Source organism: Nicotiana tomentosiformis, chromosome 2 (assembly GCF_000390325.3).
Source record: "Nicotiana tomentosiformis chromosome 2, ASM39032v3, whole genome shotgun sequence".
Taxonomy (NCBI): domain Eukaryota; kingdom Viridiplantae; phylum Streptophyta; class Magnoliopsida; order Solanales; family Solanaceae; genus Nicotiana; species Nicotiana tomentosiformis.
Genome location: NC_090813.1, coordinates 104,991,058 through 105,012,316, shown reverse-complemented (window position 1 = coordinate 105,012,316; position 21,259 = coordinate 104,991,058). Strand labels below are relative to the sequence as shown.

The 21,259-nt window shown below is 39.2% G+C and overlaps 1 protein-coding gene across 1 annotated transcript; it reads right to left on the bottom strand.

Annotated features, from left to right (window-relative positions):
• Positions 1 to 726: 726 nt before the first annotated feature.
• On the bottom strand, positions 727 to 3,449 carry LOC138905332 (uncharacterized). The gene is made up of 4 exons (XM_070193843.1): positions 2,755 to 3,449; positions 2,039 to 2,145; positions 1,866 to 1,990; positions 727 to 1,326 (listed from the first exon to the last, which is right to left on the bottom strand). Exons 1-4 carry the CDS (start codon positions 3,447 to 3,449, stop codon positions 727 to 729), a joined length of 1,527 nt encoding a protein of 508 aa, XP_070049944.1.
• Positions 3,450 to 21,259: the final 17,810 nt, after the last annotated feature.

Here is a 21,259-nt window from a genome sequence, read left to right as displayed (position 1 = left end):
TTTCTTGTTGTGGATGTACTTGTCATGGAGGTACTTAATCTTCTCCTTCTAAAGGGACGAGCTTGTGTAGGCATTATACCGAAATTCATCAAGCTCATTCAATTGTGACACCCTTAGATTTTCCGCGACATCCCATTCAAGGTTCAACTTCTTCAAAGCCCACAAGGCCTTATGCTCAAGTTTTAGCGGAAGATGGCATGCCTTCCCGAACACTAACCGGTATGGAGACATCCCGATCGGTATTTTGTAGGCCGTTCTATAAGCCCAAAGAGCATCATCAAGTTTTCTTGACTAATCCATCCAGTTGGCATTGACTGTCTTTGACAAAATACTCGTTATCTCACGGTTGGAGACTTCAACTTGTCCGCTTGCTTGAGGATGGTAGGCGGTTGATACTTTGTGAGTGACACCATACTTTGTGAGTAAGGTATCAAAAGAATTGTTGCAAAAATACGAACCCCCATCACTAATAATGGCTCTTGGGGTACCAAACCTCGTGAAGATGTTCTTTTTCAAGAATTCCACCACACTCCTTGCTTCATTTTTGGGAAAAGCAATGGCCTCAACCCATTTAGATACATAATCCACCGCAACTAGAATGTAGGTGTTCCCACAAGAGCTAACAAACGGACCCATAAAATCAATGCCCCACACATCGAAAATATCTATCTCCAAAATGGTGGTGAGAGGCATTTCATTCTTCTTTGATATCCCACTGGCCCTTTGTCATTCATCACACCGCTTGACAATCTCACTAGCATCCTTATAGAGAGTAGGCCAATAGAATCCACAATTCAAAACTTTTGCCGCCGTTCTTGCTCCACAATGGTGACCACCATATGGTGAAGACTGGCAAGCCTTAAGAATAACCATTTGTTCTTCCTCCAGCACACATCGTCGGATAACACCATCGGTACATATCCGGAAAAGATACAGTTCATCCCAATAATAGTCAAGGCGATCTCGTTTGAGCTTCTTCCTTTGGTTTGAAGAGAACTCATTTGGTACAATGCCACTCACAAGATAATTGGCAAAGTCGGCGAGCCATGGCATCCCAGTTATAGAAATGGCTAGGAGTTGCTCGTCGGGAAATGAATCATTTATCCCAAGGCCATCATGTGACCTCCCCTCCTCCTCCAATCGGGATAAGTTGTCCGCCACTTGATTCTCACTACTCTTGCGGTCTTGAATCTCTAGATCAAACTCTTGCAATAGAAGCACCCACCGCATCAACCTTGCCTTAGAATCCTTCTTGCTCATCCAATACCAAAGCGCCACATGGTCGGTGTGAACAATTACCTTTGTACCCATCAAGTAAGGGCGGAACTTCTCCATAGCAAAGACAATTCAAGGAGCTCTTTTTCGGTCACTGTGTAGTTAAGTTGGGCATCATTCATGGTCTTGCTTGCATAATAGAACGGATGGAAGATTTTGTTGGTACGTTGCCCCAACACCACTCCAACCGCCATATCACTTGCATCACACATGAGCTCAAAAGACAAGCTCCAATCCGGTGTTGTAATAATAGGAGTAGTAGTCAACTTGAACTTAAGCAACTCGAATGCCTTCATGTAATCTTCATTGAAATGGAACCTGGCATCATTCTCCAAAAGTTTACACAAAGGGTTCACCACCTTAGAAAAATCCTTGATGAATAGGCGATAGAACCCCGCATGACCCAAAAAGCTCCTCACTCCCTTCACGGATGTATGGGGAGGGAGTTTGGAGATCACTTCAACGTTGGCCTTATCAACCTCAATACCATACTTTGAAATCTTGTGACCGAGGACAATGCCTTCCTCGACCATGAAGTGACATTTCTCCCAATTCAAAACCAAGTTAGTTTCCTCGCATCTTGCCAATACCTTGTCCAAGTTGTTCAAGCAATCATCAAAAGAATTCCCAACGATGGAGAAATCGTCCATGAAGACCTCAAGAATATCTTCCACCATATCGGTAAAAATAGCCATCATACACCGTTGAAAAGTCGCTGGTGCATTACATAACCCAAATAGCATCCTCAAGAATGCAAAGGTACCATATGGACAAGTGAAAGTGGTCTTCTCTTGGTTCTCAGGAGCAATAAAAACCTGATTGTAGCCAAAGTATCCATCCAGGAAGCAATAAAAAGCATGTCCGGTTAACCTATCCAACATTTGATCAAGAAATGGAAGCGGAAAATGATCTTTCCGAGTGACTTTGTTGAGCTTCCTATAGTCCATGCACACTCTCCACCCGGTGACAGTTCTTGTGGGGATCAATTCATTCTTGTCATTAGTTATCACAGTCATGCCCCCTTTTTTTGGGACACATTGCCCCGGAGAAGTCCATGATCTATCAGAAATAGGGTAAACAACCTCGGTATCCAACCACTTTATGATCTCCTTCATCACTACTTCTTGCATTGCTTCATTCAATCTTTTTTGATGCTCCACGGAGGGTTTGGCATCCTCCTCCAAAATAATCTTGTGCATGCAAAAGGCGGGGCTTATACCCCGAATATCTGCCATTGTCCAACCTATAGCTTTCTTCCTCTTTTAGAGCACCGCCAAAGTAGAATCTACCTGCACGTTAGTCAAGCAAGAGGAAAGAATAACAGGTAAAGTGGAACAAGGGCCAAGAAACTCATACCTGAGATGTGAAGGCAAAAGCTTTAACTCCAAAGTGGGAGGCTCCTTGATTGAGGGCTTTGTTGGAGGAGTCTTCCGGTTCTCAAGATCTAAGGACATTTTTCGGGGTTCATAAGTATATGACCCCATTCCTTGCAAAGCATTGACACATTCCACAAAGCCTTCCTTCTCATCATCATCATCATGATTGAGCAACACAACTTCCAAGGTATCCTCATCATTCATCACAACACTAGCATCATCAACAATTACTTCGGTCACTAAATCCATGAATGAACAAACTTTGTTGCTATTTGGTTGCCTCATCGATTTGCATATATGGAAAACCATATTTTCGTCACCCACCCGGAAAGTGAGCTCACCGGCTTCCACATCAACAAGAGCCTTCTCCGTAGCAAGAAAAGGTCTACCCAAGATAATAGGCACCTCGTAGCCAACCTCACAATCAAAGACCACAATGTCCGCTGGAAGGATGAACTTATCAACACGGACTAATACATCATCAATAATCCCCAATGGACTCTTCATAGTCCGATCCTCCATTTGCAACCTCATATATGTGGGTCTTGGTTTCCCAATTCCCAAAGTTTTGAACACAGAGTAGGGCATCAAGTCGATACTTGCCCCCAAATCACATAAAGATTTGGCAAAGTCGGCACTCCCAATAGTGCAAGAGATTGTGAAAGAACCCGGATCTTCCAATTTCGGAGTCATCAAGTGCAAAATAACACTCACTTGATGTGTCATCTTGATAGTTTCACAATTCATCGACCTCTTCTTAGTGACCCAGTCCTTCATGAACTTTGCATAACCCGACATTTGTTCCAATGCCTCAACTAATAGTACATTGATAGACAAACTTCTTCATCTTGTCAATAAACTTTTTAAATTGGTTCTCACTATTTTTCTTTACAAGCCTTTGAGGGTATAGAGGAGGAGGCCTTGGCTTTGGTACCTTAGCCTTTGGCACTACCGGTTCCGGCATGTCAATCATGTGCTCCCTAGATGGGTTCACCTCTTCTTGCGTCTCCTCCACATTTTCATCAATATCAATTCTCACTTCGTCATTAGCTTGAACCACATTGCTTGGAATTTCATCTTCTTGAACTACAACATCACCATCCACAATTCTTATTTGATTTGAGGTGGTTGCATCTCCACCTTTTCCACTTCTCGTATTCACGGACATAGCATGTCCTGTATTATTACCCCTCCCCCCCCCCCGGGTTCACCACCGTATCACTTGGTAGTACCCCTTTAGGACGAGTGTTCAATGCTTGTGACATTTGGCCAAGTTGAACCTCCAAATTGCGTATTGAAGTGTCGTGGGAGGCTAATTGAGCATCGGAGTCGGCATTTTTCTCCATAATTTGTTTGAACATACTTTCAATCTGTCTCATCTCATTGTTAGAAGAGCTCGAGCTCGGGCCTTGAGAAGGATAGGGGTGGATTGCTTGGTTGTTGGAACATCGGGGGCCTTTGAAAACCCAACCCCCGATTGTTGTTGTTGTTCCACCCTCCTTGATTACCTCCCCAATTACTTTGATTGTTGCTACCCCCATTGCCTTGGTTTCCTTGATTATTCCAATTACTTTGATTGTTGTTGCCACCACGCCAATTGCCTTGTTGGCCTTGGTTGTTCCAATTTCCTTGTGATCTCCATTGTTGTTGATTTCGAGCATTGTTTCTTTGACCTTGATAATTGTTGACGTATTACACTTCTTCTTCTAGCTCATTATATGAATCACCTTGTTCATACCCACTATCATCTTGCATGAATTATTCCGGACGGCTTTGCCCTTGTTGACCTTTTTGTTGTCTCTTGTTCATCATCATATTTATACCTTCCATCGCATTCACTTGTTTTGGCCCTTGAATTTGTTGCAGCTAAGCTTTGGCCAATTGGTTCATTGTGCTTGTTAACTCTGCGATAGCTTTCCCATGATCATGAAGTTCCTTGTGTAGGTGCATGACATTGGGGTCACCTTGAAGAACATTGGCCCTACTTTTCCATGCCGATGAGGTATCCGCTTTCTCATCCAAAATTTCACAAGCTCCCACCGGCGAGTTGATTTACCACATATTGATTTGTTGTATCGATCCCCTTTGTAGAAAGTTTGTTGGATCATGGCCTCAATCATATCATTATTTGGGCACTCTTTAACCATGGTACGATATCTTTCCCAAATCTCATGCAATGTCTCATTGGGCTCTTGCTTGAACACTAAAATTTCATCTCATGGAACAGCCATGTGCCCCGGAGAGAAGAATTTGGCAATGAATTTTTTGGCCAACTCATCCCATGTATGTATGGAATGATTGGGAAATCTCTCTAGTCAGTCCAATGCCTTTCCCCGTAAAGAGAAAGGAAATAGCCTCAACTTCAGCGTGTCCCCCGAAACATTGGTTTGCTTGTTCCCCCAACAAGTATTGACGAACCCCTTGAGTTGCTTGTAAGCATTTTGATTTGGAACCCCCGGTGAAGAATACCCGTTGCTCAAGTAGTGTAAGCATCACGTTGGTGATTTGAAAGTTGCCCATCCAAATGCGGGGCGGGACTATAGCACTTGCATAACTTTCGTACGGCAACACCAGGTACGCTATCGCTCTTGGTGGAGGTGGGGGAGGGACGGGAATATTATCATTAGGCGGTCGGCCTCGCCTATTTGCTTGAGGTTCGGGAAGAACCTCATCTCCTTGATCATCGTCCATTTCCTCCCCCAATGGCAAATTACCAATGGGCTTGTTGTTGAGAGCCATTATCGTACCTATAAGCAACTCAAAAACAAAATTAGTGACTGGGAAGGAAAAGAAGACAAATCACACAGAAACTTAGATATATAGCTAAATCCGTTTAACTCCCCGGCAACGGCGCCAAAAATTGATGTCGCCCAAACTCACACTACAAATATAGGTAGTGAGGCGGTCGAAGCAATAATAAAATCCAACGCAAGTCGGGGTCAAATCCTTAGGGAGTTAGAATTGGGATTAGGTATATATTTTATGTAATTGTACAATATACCTTAGATTACACTTTCATATTCTTGTTTGTTGTTTCTACTTCTACTTTAAACTATTGATTGCAATTATAAAACTAGACGACAATATTTTTGGTTTTGGTTATTTTCCAAATAGTAAAAGATCTAGGGTTGTTACTTCCACCTAGGTGGTTACCTAATGGGTTGAAAACTCTAGGACAAGCCTAATTAGTCGGGGTTGTAATATAGCAATCATACGTAATTACCCACTCTATATATCTCGGTAGTTTGAGTAGTTTTGCCCAATTTGGCTTTCTCAAGTCTAAATGGATATTGCACAGAACAAGTGATAGCTGCTCAAGTCGGATCTTACTATCTCTAGATTCAACCCTTTAATTGGGGCTATCAATTTCTTGAGTTCACCCCAATTTCTTGTTAGCCAAGCTTTTCTAGACTTAGTCTCTTTTTCTCAAGTAGAGACTAAGTCAATTAGGCATGAATCAATATTTGCAACCATTAATTCTTTAATTCAAGCAAGAACTAGGTTAAATATCACTAACCCAATCACAAACAAGTCCTAAATCAAATATCCATCAAGTACCCACACTAGGGTTGGGCCACAACCCTAACTAGAAATTTAGCTACTCATGAAAAATGAAGAAATACAAGAAGAAGTTAAGATAGAATGCATAATAATTGATTAGGAAAAGAAAATCTAATATTTAGAAGCTAATCTAGTAAAATATTACTCAAAACAGTAAAGGAAAACAGCTTAGGTGCTCTCAGAATACAAAGCTTGCCCTAAAAATGACAAAAAGTTCTATTTATACTAAGCTAAAAATATCTGACAAAAATGCCCTTGCAAAGGTTGTGCGGCCGCATAATTATGTGTGCGGTCCGCACAATGAGACTGGGCTTGACAGGTTCTAGTTCTGCGGCCGCACAATTCTAAATTGCGGCCGCACTTCTTCAACTACTGTGGACCGCGTATTTGTGAGTGCGGACGCACTCTTGCTTCTGCGGCCGCACAATTATAGTGCGGTCCACACTCCATGATCTTAGGCTCTGCCTGTATGAGACATCTGCGGACCGCATAAAAATGAATGTGGTTGCGCTCTTGATTATACGGCTGTATAAAAATGGTGTGGTCCGCATTTCTTCTTGAACTTGAAATCTCATCTCTTTGATCTTTGTCTTCTGCGGACCACATAATATTGAGTGTGGCCGCACTTAACATTCTGCGGCCGCACAATTATGGTGTGGTCTGTACTCCTTCATCTTGCCCAAATCCAGCTCTCTGAATCTCATGTTCTACGACCGCTCAATATTTGTGCGGTCTGCATACTTTGAAGAAGAACTGACATGGCTCTTCCTTTGTTTTGTGGCCGCTCACAGTATTGTGTGGTCCGCACTGTGGTCCTTTTGCCTTGTTTTGGTCCTTGTCCACTTTTGACTCTTTTATGAGTTGATTTTGACTCTTTTGGCTCGTTTTTCAATGTTCTTGTACAAAAGCGCATTTCATTAGTTTTCGGGAATACCTTTAAGCATTTTTGAGCTAAAACGCAAGTAAAAGAGAGCAAATAAGCGGTCAAAATCCCTACTTATCAGTGTTCATCAATCACATCATAGACACTTATAGCCTCATCCTCCTTTTATTCCTCTTGATCACTTCCACTATCCTCATATGCTGCCAAGAATACCTACTTCATTGCTTCGGTAAATCCTTTGCCTAGGATTTTTCCTTTGTTAGAAGCCTTTTCTCTCATTTTTTTTCTCGTTTCTCCTTTTCACCTCGTTCTTTCCTCCGCTCAATTTCCCACATTGGGCAATTCTTGACCATGTGATCTAGCTTTCCACACTAATAGCACCCATCATAGTTAGCTTTGTCGATCTGATTGGGCTTATTACTGGTCTCTCTCTTGGATGCACATTTGGAATTCTTCATGAACCTCTTGAACTTGGCAAACATTGCTAGATCAGGATCATCATAGTCAGATTTATCATCCTTAGATTCTTTAAGAACCAAGGCCTTATCCTTCTTTGGTTCTTCCTTGCGCAGTTCTATATTTCTCATTTCATGAATTTTTAAGCTTCCAACCAACTTATCAAGTGAGATTTTGTCCAATTCTTTGGCTTCCTAGATTGCAGTGACTTTTGATTTTCATGAAGCTCGAAGAATTCTTAGAACTTTTCTAACCAACTCTTCTGAGGTAAACACATTTTCAAGTGATTTCAGTTCATTGATTATTATAGTGAACCTAGTCATCATATCCTGGATGGGCTCAGACTCCTTCATGAAGAAAAGCTCATAATTTCTAATGAGTAGCTCAATCCTTGATTTCTTTACTTGGTTTGTTCCTTCATGAGTAGTTTGGAGTGCATCCCATATCTACTTCATATTAGAGCACACAGAAATTTTATTATACTTATCAGAATCAAGTCCACAGATAGAGATTTTCTTAGCATTTGCATTCTTCTCCATCATTTTGAAATCTACTACCACAAATTCAGAGGGGTCCTTAGGAACTGTTTCATTTTGTGCATTTTGTTTAGTAGGAATCAAAGGACCTTAGTTCACTATGGTTCATAGTTCATAGTCTTCAATTGTCAGGAAGTCTTTCATTCTTGCTTTCCACCAACTGTAATATTTTTCATTGAACAGGGGTGGCATGGTAGTTGATTGTCATTCATTAATTTCTGGTGGAGCACTCATCATGCTTCCAAGATCTCTCTATGTGTTAGCCGTATAAATGAGAGAACTACCTCTGATACCAATTGTTAGTTTGAGTGCTCGTATGGATTACTAAAGAACTTGGTTCTTTATAGTGTTCTTTAAACGTAAAGTAAATAAGTAATAAAATAAATACAAAGATTTTTACGTGGAAATCACCCGGCTCAAAGGGTGCAAAAATTACGACCTACCACGTAGAATTTTCAACTCCAACTCCACTAGAACAATGAGCCAAAATGTATCAATTATAAGACTGTAATTAAATACTCTCTAGTACTCCTACTACTCCTATTTTATTCACAAGTTACTATAACTTGTAAAATAAAATACTCACTCCAACTCACTAATTATTTATGACACTTGATTATAACTCAATTTTCTAAAACACATTCACTAGACTAACTCAGGAAGAATACAAGGCAAGTAGTCAACATAAGTAAACGACTTATGACTCTTTAGTTGATGTGTAAAAGGATAGTTTAGAAGTCCAAAGTCGATCCTATTTAAAACACAGCTTGAGATCTTCTAGGAGTCATATTCATGGCCAGCTTCCTCTTTGTTAGGACTCATATTGTTCTAAGGATTCCACAAGTTTTGGGACTTTTGTCTCTCACTAAATTATCCGTATCTTCTTGAGTAACGACCCTTATTACTTATAGCAGCTACCTTCCACCAAACTCGGACCTGGATAACTTTGAGATAAAGTTATTGTCTTGTACAGACGTACAAGAATCAATCATGAGGAGCTGGTTTTTCAGAAGAGTTAAGCAGCTCGATTCTTTGAACATTTAGTCATACTTTGTTAATCATTAAAACTTCAATACTCAACCAATGTTAATAATACTATTGAAATTAGTAACCGGGATGAGGTAAATATAGCGCCGATAGCATATTGAAGTTGAGACATGGCATGTTACTCATGGTGTGATTTCAAATATTTTCTAATTCTAAAGAAATTCTGTCCAAATAACGTTTGCCGACCAAAAAAATTGTCGTCTAATTTGATTAGAATGAAATTAATGCCCGTAATAGCGACATGACTACACGACAAGAGACCATGCGAATGGGCAACCGACCATTGGGTGAAATATGAGAGAGGAATCCTTCCCAAATTTACCATTCCACATATTGGTGAAAACCACGGCCTCCATACATTCTTGCAGTGGTTTTGCTTTTCCTCTCTAATAATCCATATATGTTTTTCTTGTTTCATTAATTTCCAGAAAAGAAAAGGCATGGAAAATGGAAATCTTAGAAGATAACATTGCAAACATATATACGTTCTTCACCACAAAAAAATAAAAAATAAAAATGTGAAGTAGTAAGGGGGGAAACGGCACACAATATTTTGGGAGCAAAACCGCTAGTCTATGATGTTTCTTTTCCTAGTACACCAGGCCATTTTATAATTGATGTACGATAGAGAGAGATGAGGGCTCAAAATTAAACCTAAGTTCGTCTACTATTTATGTTACGGTAATTATACTATTCATTAAATAACGTCAATGTAAAAGGATTCAAACTGTTGTGTACAGTAATGAACGTTAATCAGGTGTAGTAGGTTTGTTATTTTTTTTTGGACGCTTATAGTTTTTATTGGTTCGATTGCGTATATTCTTTTACAATTAGTTTATACTAAAACTTAAGCTCTCCAATTATTTTTTTCAGTTTGTCGGAACAACAAGTTCAGGGTTGGAGATATAGCCTTCAAGATACTGTAACTTCAAACCTAATATTTATTTTTAAAATTTTATTTAATATATATAAATTATTAATTTAAAATTCAATAACTTTAAGTGGCTAGAATTCCGGACCCATAACTACAAATTTTGATTACTCGTACTATCTAACACTAACGTCACTAATTCATGTTGGTTGTAGCTATGTAACAACAATAACAACAATCTCAGTGGATCTCACTAGTGGGATTGAGAAAAATAATATATATGCAGATCTTACATCTACCTTACGATTATAACATCGGGCCTCGGCTGGTCGTAGCCATGCATGAATCAATAAAGACACTAATATGGTGGTTACCACCCATACGCAAAGGTCTCTTCTTTGGTTTGACGTACTTCTCTCATCATTTTTTACGTCTATTCTGAAAAGTGCAAACGACACTGACGGAAAAATATCATTCGGATATATAACAAGCTTTTGTGAAATGCAATATATGCAGTAGGTATGAAGAAGTAAAAGTACGTGGAATATTTATGCGTAGTTAAAGAATCAATTGTTGCAGATTTTGCATCTTCTATTGATGCGATTGGAGACGAATTTACTACAAACGTTAGTATTCCAGCATGAGGATGCTGTACTGCATCGATGGTATGAGAATATTTCCCTTTTCATGATTGTTGAGAATAATAAAAGACGTATTGCTTTGGTCTTATCAACATAATAATATGTACTGGGGTTTCCTCAAAAGAGTTAACAGTACTATCCATGTTCTCTTTTTTCTTTTTCTCTATTCTTGTTTGAAACAAATCAGAAGATGCCACGATCATATTAATAGTAGCAGGAATAAATTAAAACTCACTCGACAAGAAAATCTTTTACCTGCCACTCTATAAATAGCAGAAATTCTTACGCTGCCTGTACCAATTACAAACAGAAGGATTATATATATCCTTTTTTTCTCAAATGTTGGCTGTTTGCTTCCCTTATTTTTGAACAGAGTCTTCAATTCTTTTACTATTGTGTTTGTTGTATTGCTAAAACGGAGACCAAAGTTCTCAATTTTGACAAACATAAAGGACTAAACGCTATGGGATATACTTAAGGGACGGTTTTAGACCTATCCAAAACATTAGGGACATTCTTGCATTTTTTTGATGAGACATTATTGTATTACTCTCTACTTACAATTAAAGAAAAAGTTGATCACTACGAAAGGAAATTCTTTGGCCTTGAGATGTGTTTCATCATATCCTATAGTTGATTGTGCATGAATTTTTCTCAAATGCACATGCACGAAATGATAAATTCGGACAAATCGTTGCGACAATAATTGGACTATAGTGTACATATTTTATATGCTAAATACATAATTTATGTCTAGATTGTAGACATTACTGTCACACACTCCTTTAATTCAGGGACTGGCTGGCGGATCCCCGCGCTTTAAGTGTTGATATTTTGATAAATGACTCTCACTCTATCTACTAGTATTGCACCTAACACATTATCAGATTATCTCTTGGAGAAAGGAGGGGGAAAAATCCTAAATTAAGAAGATAACTTTTCGGGAAAGTGATAATTTACTTTATTTCAACGTTTAACAAAGCAATTATTCTGATTTGAAATGGGCCAGTACATAATCTTGCTTCAGATTTCGCATATGTTGAGTTGAGGCATTACTTGTCTTCTAGGCCTAAGCATAAACACTAATTTGGGCTTAGCTATTTATTTCGGAGTTGGCCCACATATTAGTAGGAGTAGTTAGTCCACCAGATTAGGCTCATTGTATATAAAGAAATGTACAGGGTATTTTGTATAGTTTTGGATAGATATTTTCATTTGGGAAAAGGTCTGAATTTGCCCCTATACTATGGTATATAGTTTACCTTTGTCCCCCGTTATACTTTTCGTCCAATTCCACCCCTACCGTTAACAAAATTTATAAAATTGCCCCGAGCCCTAACGGATCTCCACTGTGGCAGCCAACCCCTCTATTAATTTGTCTACATCAGCAGCCAAGTCGGCACCTAATATTTTGTTTATTGCCTTTACTAAATTAGAAAATTAAAAAAGCAATTCTTCCACATTTAACCTAGTTTTGTTTTATTACCCACTCCGCCTCCCTCCTTTAGCAGTTGCCGACGCCGGAAACTAGATTCGGCATGCCACCATTTTTAATCAAACTCTTAACAATTTATTCTTCTATTTCTGATGTATTAATACATCTTTTTCATTCTTAATAAAGTCAGTGGAGATTTACCGAGCACCATTGACATTCGAAGATATGGATTTACCATCATCAACATTTACTATCATCAACAACGGAGAAGAATCTATTGCAATTTTCTTTCCAATTTCAAGCAGTTTTCGTTAACTTCAATGACTTCACTGTTGCAACTGAGCTAGGGTTTATGATCAACTCTCACATAAAAAAATTGACTTCGAAGATATACTAGGATATGGATTTGAACATGCAAGAAAGATAAATCATGGTCAAAGAATTTTCTGGTGGCTTCCGACGGTGTTCAGACGGATCTGGTTTAAAGTGGTGAGGGTATTTTCCAATAGGTCGCAAATACAGGAGGAGAGAGAGAGAGAGATGGGGGTGGATCTAATCAGCTTCTGGGACGATTTGAATCTTAGAGAAAAAGACATATCCTTACTTGCTGCTTCTCCGGCTATGAGTAAAAGCCGAGTTTATCCTCGTCGACTTATTGGAAATTTTGAACCTTTTGAAAAAGATAAATGGAGATGATGGTAGGGTGGGACTAGGGGTAGTAGAGAGGGTGGTTGGGCAGTCGACTGAGAAGGTGGTGGTTGACGGCAGACCAAATGTTTCTAAATGAATATAAAAGGCAACTGAAGAGATTGATTTCATTCAAAAAGCTGGCTGCTCCAACCTCCATTTTTCGACCAAGGAAGGCATCCTTCTCTCTCCTCGTCCCAATTATTTTGGTCAATAAAACCTAGTGAGAGTTATATTTAGGTGCTGACTTGGCTGCTGATGTGGACAAATTAATAGAGGAGTTGGCTGCCACAGTGGAGATCCGTTAGGGCTCGGGGCAATTTTATAAACTTTGTTAACGGTATGGGTGGATTTGGACGAAACGTATAATGGGGGACAAAGGTAAACTATATACCATAGTATAGGGGTAAATTCAGACCTTTTCCTTTTTCATTTTGCTTAATCAGAGTCCGATATTTCTCTCCTCTCTCTCTCTCTCTCTCTCTCTCTCTCTCTCTCTCTCTCTCTCTCTCTCTCTCACACACACACACACACACACACACACACACACACACCTTCCCCCAAATCTTAACAATTTCTCTATGCGATTTCATGATTTCCTCATGCTTTCAAGGTATAAGAGCAGGAATTCTTCTTGAGCTCGTGATTCCGCGTCTTCCGATTGTACCCTCAAGCTTTTTGGTGGAGTTTCCGTTTTCTAGGGGGGTTTTCTCTCATCGATTTTTTCCTCGTTTTTGACGATAGTGAGTGATATCGATACAAAGTGGAAGAAAAGGAAGGAAAAAGCAGTGGAACAATAAAGTAAAGAGGAAAAGCTACTAAGAAGAAATAAAAAAACTAGGGCAAAAAGTTAAAAGGGTTTTCAATTCATAACCCAAAAGAGAAAGCCAATACAATATATATGAAAAAGAAGATAAAGATTCCTAGCTGGCAAACGACCTTTTCTACTCTTCCTATATCTGGTTGAATCTTGTGTGAAAAAGACAAGACAAAATGTGGGGGTCAATATATAATTACTGCTAACTATATATAAAACATAAGAGGGACTAAAGCGACTAACTTAAGAACTTAGTTCTATCCTGATGACTAACTAACTTAACGACCAAGTCCTTCTTCTTAAGCTCCGTGTACAACCCCTGAAGCTTCCCAATTCTCTATTTCGTATCAAATCTCCCTTGTTGAATACCTCCTTGTCCTCAAGGAAGAAAGGAAGGGGACCTGATCTTCAGGGAATGATAGTCCTCCCATGTAGCTTGTTCAGGAGTCAGCTGATCCTATTGCACTAACACTTGAGTGACTGCCTTATTTCCTTTTTATATCATACGCCTATCCAACATTTTCTGAGGGTGTGGACAGTAAGAGCTAGAAATATAAAGAATAGGAGGATGGAAAATGTTTGTAGGTAAGTTGTGGCATTTCTTCAGTTGAGAAACATAGAATGTTGGGTGAAGTAGAAGCTGAGGTGGAAGGGATAATTTATAAGCAACAGGTCCTACCTTCTGCAGAATTCGGTATGGTCCATAATATTTAGCGGAGAGTTTGGAGAAATGAGTGCCAGATAAAGAAATATGTCTGTAGGGTTGAATCTTTAGGTAAACCCAGTTCCCCTCCTTGAACTGCCTATCTGATCTATGCTTATTGGCCTGTACAATCATTCTCTGTTGAGCTCTCTGCAGATGATACTTCAGCAGTTGAAATTTGAGTTCCCTTGTCACTAAACTCCTATCAACCTCTTCTACAACAGAATCCCCTACAATGTAAGAAAGGTGCAATGGTGGAGGCTGACCATATAATGCTTCATAGGGAGTGGTCTGGATGGAAGAGTGAAAAGTGGTGTTATACCACCATTAAACACTTGACAAGTAGGAGAACCAATCAGTTTGGGAATCAGAATAGAAACACCTTAGATAGGTTTCTAAGCACCTATTTATCACCTCTGTTTGTCCATCTGTCTGTGGATGGGAAGTTGTGGAGGTGTTAAGTGTGACACCGTGCATAGGGAACAGTTCCTGTCAAAACTTGCTAGTAAAGATAGGATTTCTATCACTTATAATATCTCATGGCATGCCATGAAGTTTGTAGATCTGCTCTATAAATAGATTGGATGCATCAGTAGCTGAATAAGGGTGTGATAGGCCCAAAAAATTAGCATATTTGGTTAGTCTATCTGCCACTACCCATATCACTGTCTTTTCTTTAGACTTGGGTAAACCTTCTATAAAATCCATGCTTATGTTGCTCCATGCTGTTGCAGGCAACTTGAGAGGTTGCAGTAGCCCGAGGTAGGAAGATCTATCATTTTTATGCCTTTGGCAAATGTCACAACTCTTAACATATACCTGTACATCTTCCCACATTCCCTTCCAGTAGAAGAGGGAAGATATTCTTCTATAGGTTTGTTTAATGCCAGAGTGTCCACCGGTGGTTGAATCATGCCACAATATTGTGCATCTTGTCCTATCACTAAATTTTCATTCTTTCTGAGTTGTTCATGTATAAAAGAGTATCCCCGAGTGTTTGATTCTGCATTTCTCTTCAATAATTGGATCAATTTGAGCAACTCCCCATCTAATTTCTAGCTTTGCATAATTAAAGTCAATAGATCAGTCCTAACAATTGATAATGTCATTGCAGCTAATTCTGCTATTGGAAGCCTTGACAATGCACATGCAACTTTGTTCTCCTTCCCTTTCTTACACTCAATGGCAAAATCATATTGCATAAGTTTAGTTATCCATTTCAACTAAGATCCAGTATGTAGCTTTTGTTCAAGAAGGAATTTGAGAGCCTTTTGATTAGTTTTTACTGTAAAAGGCCTCCAAGTTAGGTACTAAGCCCATTTATTCACTGCCATGACTAGAGCCAGTAGCTCTTTATCATATATTAAAAGTGTCTGATATTGAGGAGACAACCCCTTACTAAGATAAGCAATAAGTTGCCCTTTTTGCATTAAAACTGCTTCAATTCCCAAGTTGCAGGCATCAGTCTCTATTGTAAAAGGCAAAGAGAAATCTGGTAGCACTAGTATTGGGGCAGATATCAAAGCCTTCTTGAGTTCTTTAAAGGCTAAGGTAGTCTTACTGGACCAATTGAAGTTATATTTTTTCAGCAGGTCCGTAAGGGGCTTACTAATGACACCATAACCTCTTATGAACTCCTATAGTACCCTGCCAACCCTAGAAACCCTCTCAACTGTTTGAGGTTAGTAGCTGGCTAAGATTGCACAACTTTCACCTTTTTTAGATCTGTGGCTACCCCTTCAGCAGAGATGTAGTGACCCAAATACTCAATTCTTTCAGCTGCAAAGACACATTTGCTTTCTTTGGCAAATAATTGATGCTGAACTAGTAGATCAACATTGATCTTGAGATGTTGTACATGTTCTTCCAGACTTTGGCTAAAGAAAAGGATATTATCAAAGAATACCAGAATAAATTTCCTCAAGTACTTCTGGAAGATGTGATTTATTAAGCCTTAGAAGCTGGAGGGTGCATTAGTCAGCCCAAAGGGCATTACTAGGTATTCATAATGGCCTGGGTGAGACTTGAAGGCAGTTTTGTGTACATCAGTTGTTGCCATTCTAATCCGATGGTACCCCGTTCGTAGATCTATCTTGGAGTAAATTTGAGGTCCTCCCAATTCATCTAGCAGTTCCTCAATAATGGGAATTGGGAACTTGTCCTTGACAGTCACCTTGTTTAGAGCCCTATAATCCACACATAACCTCCAGGAGCCATCTTTCTTCCCTACTAGCACCACAAGGAAAGCATATGAACTGGAGCTGTACTGAATGATGCCCTGGTTCAACATTTCCTGTACCATCTTTTCTATTACATCCTTTTGTATAGGTGAGTAACTGTAAGGTCTAGAATTTATCAGTAGAGGAATGTGGTTATCAAACACCCCTCTAGAGGGAGGTGACTGCCTTGGCTCTTGAAAAAGGACTTTAAACTCTCCAGTAGCTACTGAATTTCTCTAGGTTTCTCTTCTTGGAGTTGTGGTTTATTATTCTCCATAGATCCCCCAGTACATATCTTAATTATGAATATTTTTGCAGTATTCACTGAAATTTTGTTCAGTGCTTTGGCATCCACAGTTTTAAAGGAAGGCACGGTTCCTTTCAATGTCACTAACTTATCATGGTACATGAACTTCATAAAGAGTTTCTCAAAGTTTACATGGATATTTCCAAGTTTGCACAACCATTGTATGCCTAACACCATATCACAGCTTCCAATAGGAAGCATCAAAAATTTATCTTTGAACATTACCCCATGCATCATCCAAGTGAAGCTCTTACTCCCATCCAGAGATTAGATTATCCTTCCATCTGCAACATAGACATCATGTGGTTGGATTTGATTAATTTTGCAGCCAATCTTCTGTGCAACTACTTTATTGATGAAGTTGTGTGTGGATCCACAATTAATAAGAACATGGATAGGATTTTGTTCTGTGAATCCTTGGATTATGAGTGTTCTGTATCCTTTAGTTCCATTTAAAGCTTGAAGTGAAATCTCACAATTTTCTATGAGATCTTCCACTACTTCATGTTCACCATTCTTCTCATCCTCTATTGGTGTTTCCCCATCTCTCTTCAACTCCTCAGTTTCCAGCTCCATAGAATAAATTTACCTTTTGGCCTTACACTTATGTCCTGGTATGAATGGTTCATCACAGAAAAAGCATATGCATTGAGCCCTTTTCTCTTCCATTTCAGCTGGAGTTAGTCTCCCCCTTCTGTTGTTGTCAAAGTTTGCAGTGACTGATTTCTTGTATCCAATCACATTTCCCTTAGCTACTCCACTAAATTCCTGACTTGGTGAACCTTTGAACACTAAGTAGCCTACAGAGAAACCTTTGATGGCCTTTCTTTGAGTAGCAAAATTTGCTTCTTGGAGCCTAGCCAAGTAATAGGCTTGGGGCAAGCTACATGGATTCCCTATCTTAACAGCATTGCTAAGCTCAGGCTTCAAATTGTTTAAGAATATACTTATGGAATATTGAGTGGACAAATTAATCCTAGTTATGACACTAACAAATGCCCTCTGGTAATCTTTCACTGACACTGTTTGCTTCATATATATTAGTTTAGTCATAGGATCGGAATATTCAGCCCCAAAACTGTCGCAAAGAGCCCATAAGTATTCTTCCTATGTTGGGAGTGGCATTTGCCCTCTACTCCTCATGTAACCTAAGTGCCATTATAGGGCATCTCCTTCGAAATGCATAGAGACCAGTTTCAGTTTTTGTTGGATAGTAATGTCTTCATTAGCAAAAAACTGCTCGACTATATACAACCATGTTCTTAGATCCTCCCCATTAAACTTAGGGAATTCCACCTTATGGTAATTGGTAAAAGGTATGTTGGGCAAGGGAGCATTGTGATTATACTATGGGGTTTGGTAAGGGTTGGGGGCAGGTGTATTCTGATGTGAATAAGGAGTTAGGACATATGGTGCTTGATGATATAAGGGAAGTGGGATGTGAGTGGTTTGGTTGCAATAGACAGGTAAAAATTGAGTGTGTGGGTTGTAGGTATTGAAAAAAGGTGGCGCACCTAAAGGTACTCCCTGCATTTGGGCTGGGGCAGGTTGATAATACATGTTTGGGTTGTTTGGGTTATAAATCGGTTGTGGTTAGATCAGGGTGGTTCTGGGAGATGGAGTTTGATATGGTGAGGGTTATGGCTTTGAAATGGAGTGGGTTGTAGATGGAGTGCTCTTACAAGGTGATTTCATGAGCGAAGATTAACATTTAGTGAGGTACATGGGGTTTGCGACACTACAAGGGGGTTCGCATTAGCTTGAGGATTCGAGGCAGTGTTATCCATAGCTGATAAATCAGTAGGTACAGTAATATTAACATGTACTGCAGAAGTATTAACCCCATTAGAGCTAGGGGAGGCTATATCACCAAAATCAAAAGGTTTGTCATTAGGGGAATAAATCTCACCCCCACTGTAAGTCACAGATTTGCCTTTTTTAGGTCTCCTCCCGCTATGTACGATCTCATTGAGCACATCTTTGAGTTCATTCACAACCTCTTCCTGATTCCTGCTGTTTTGCTCTTGAGCTGCTTCAAGAAGGTCTTGTCTAGCAGAGAAACCAAATATTTTTGTAGAGATTTTCTTGAGCACATCCATGACCTCACTCATATTAGTTGTCATCGTCCCACAGAGCCAAGATATGCTCTGATACCATTGATATAAAGTGGAAGAAAAGCAAGAAAAAAGTAATGAAATAGTAAAGTAAAAAGGAAAAGCTACTAAGAAGAAATAAGAAAACTAGGGCAAAAAGCTAAAAGGGTTTTCAATTTATAACCCAAAAGAGAAATCCAATACAATATATATGAAAAAGAAGATAAAGATTCCTAGCTGGCAAACGACCTTCTCTACTCTTTCTATATCTGGTTAGACCTTGTGTGAAAAAGACAAGACAAAATGTGGGGGTCAATATATAATTACTGCTAACTATATATAAAACATAAAAGGGACTAAAGTGACTAACTTAAGAACTTAGTTCTATCCTTATGGCTAACTAACTTAACGGCCAAGTCCTTCTTTTTAAGCTCTGTGTACAACCCCTGAAGCTTCCCAATTCTCTACTTCGTATCAGATATTTGCTTTGCCTACGGTGTTCTCTCAGTATTGAAGCAGATTTGCTGAAATTGGTTCATTTTGGGGTGTGGTCGGTCTAATTTGAAGAGCGCTTGAATCTAGGATTTTGTGTATGAATAATCGTGGTGATTTTTCTTTGATTCGAGGTCTTCTTTTGCATCTTCGATGTCTTATCAAGGCCTTTGCTTTCTTCCGGATGTGAAGGAGTCGGGTAACCTCGAACATTTACCTCATTCTTATCTGCTTCCACTATTTTTGGTGTAACTACGGGATTAGACTTGTGTTGCTGGTTGCATATGTGAATTATCTTACTGAGTTTGTCATTCGAGCATCATTATTTGATCTTCTTATGTGTTTGAGTTTCGAATATGGCCGGAGGTGATGCTCCTAGTACTTCTGCTTCTGTCTATTCTCCTGACCCCTCGAGTCCACTACATTTACATTCCTCTGATGTTCCTGGAACTTGTCTAGTACTGTTCCATTTTCTGGCTCGGATTATGGTGGTTTGAAAAGAAGTGTGATAGTTTCTTTATCCGCAAAAAATAAAATTTCCCTAATTGATGGATCATGTCCTAAACTATCTGATGGTGCACCTGAACTACAAAGTGGAATAGATGTAATAATATGGTAATATCATGGATAACTAATTTTTATCCCCAACCATTGCTGAGAGTGTGCAATATTCCGAGACAACTGAGAGTATATGAAAGCAACTAGATAGTAGATATGATGTTGTAAATGGGACCAAGGTTTTTGGGAAAAAAAAAAGGAACTTGCTTTTACTTCTCAAGGTTCTTTGGACATAGCTTCATATTTCAATAAACACAAAAAATTATGGGATGAATTAGAGGTGATGCGCAAGAAACTTTAGAATTCTTGTGTGTGTCCAGCTAAGGCTGGTACTCAAAAGGAAGAGGAGAAGGATAAGGTGTACCAATTTCTAATGGGTCTCAATGAAACCTATGTGAGTGTGAGAAGTAACCTTTTGATGATGAATCCATTACCTTCCCTTGATACTGCCTACAATATACTTCTCCAAGATGAGCGGCAAAGGCAAGTAAATTTTGTTACTCGATTTCATCCAGAATCATCATCTTTTAATGTGAATTTCAACGGGAAGAATCCAGTCCACCCTAATCCTCCTCAAAGACAATGTAATCAGAGAGTTAATTTTGATCAATCCAAGGTCAATCTCTTCTGCAAGTATTGCAAGAAACCTGGACACTTGATTGATAAATGCTATAAGCTCCACGGTTTTCCTCAGAATTTTAAGTTCACCAAAAGAAGAAAAATGGCAGCCAATGCCACTGTTGATTCAATCTCTCACAGTCTTGGGTATGGGTCTGACAATATTTTTTTTGTAAGTGGTATGCAAGCTGAACATGGTTCACTGGTACCTGGTTTGACAAAAGAGCAATATTCTCAGCTGATGACTCTATTACAACAAACTCATGTGTCTGATTCTGGTCCCTCTGGTCCTCTGTCCAACCTTGTTGGGTCTGCAAACTTTGCTGGTACTCTCTTGCATACTAATGTCATAGGGAATTTCATTTCTTGCATGTTTTCTCATTTTACTGGTTCTATTTGAATAGTAGATTCTGGTGCCACCGACCATATGACCGCCAACAAAGACTTACTTTTTAATATCATTCCACTCACTATTCCTTTGCTTGTTTCCCTTCCAAATGGATATAAAGCAAAAGTGATATGCACTGGTTCATTTGCTTTAACCACATCTATTACACTTCACAATGTGCTTTTCATTCCTTCATTTCATCATAATCTTATTTATGTGTGCAAGCTTATAAAGCAGCTGAATTGTATAGTCCAGTTTAGTTCTGATTCCTGTGTGTTACAGGGCCCTTCTCTAAA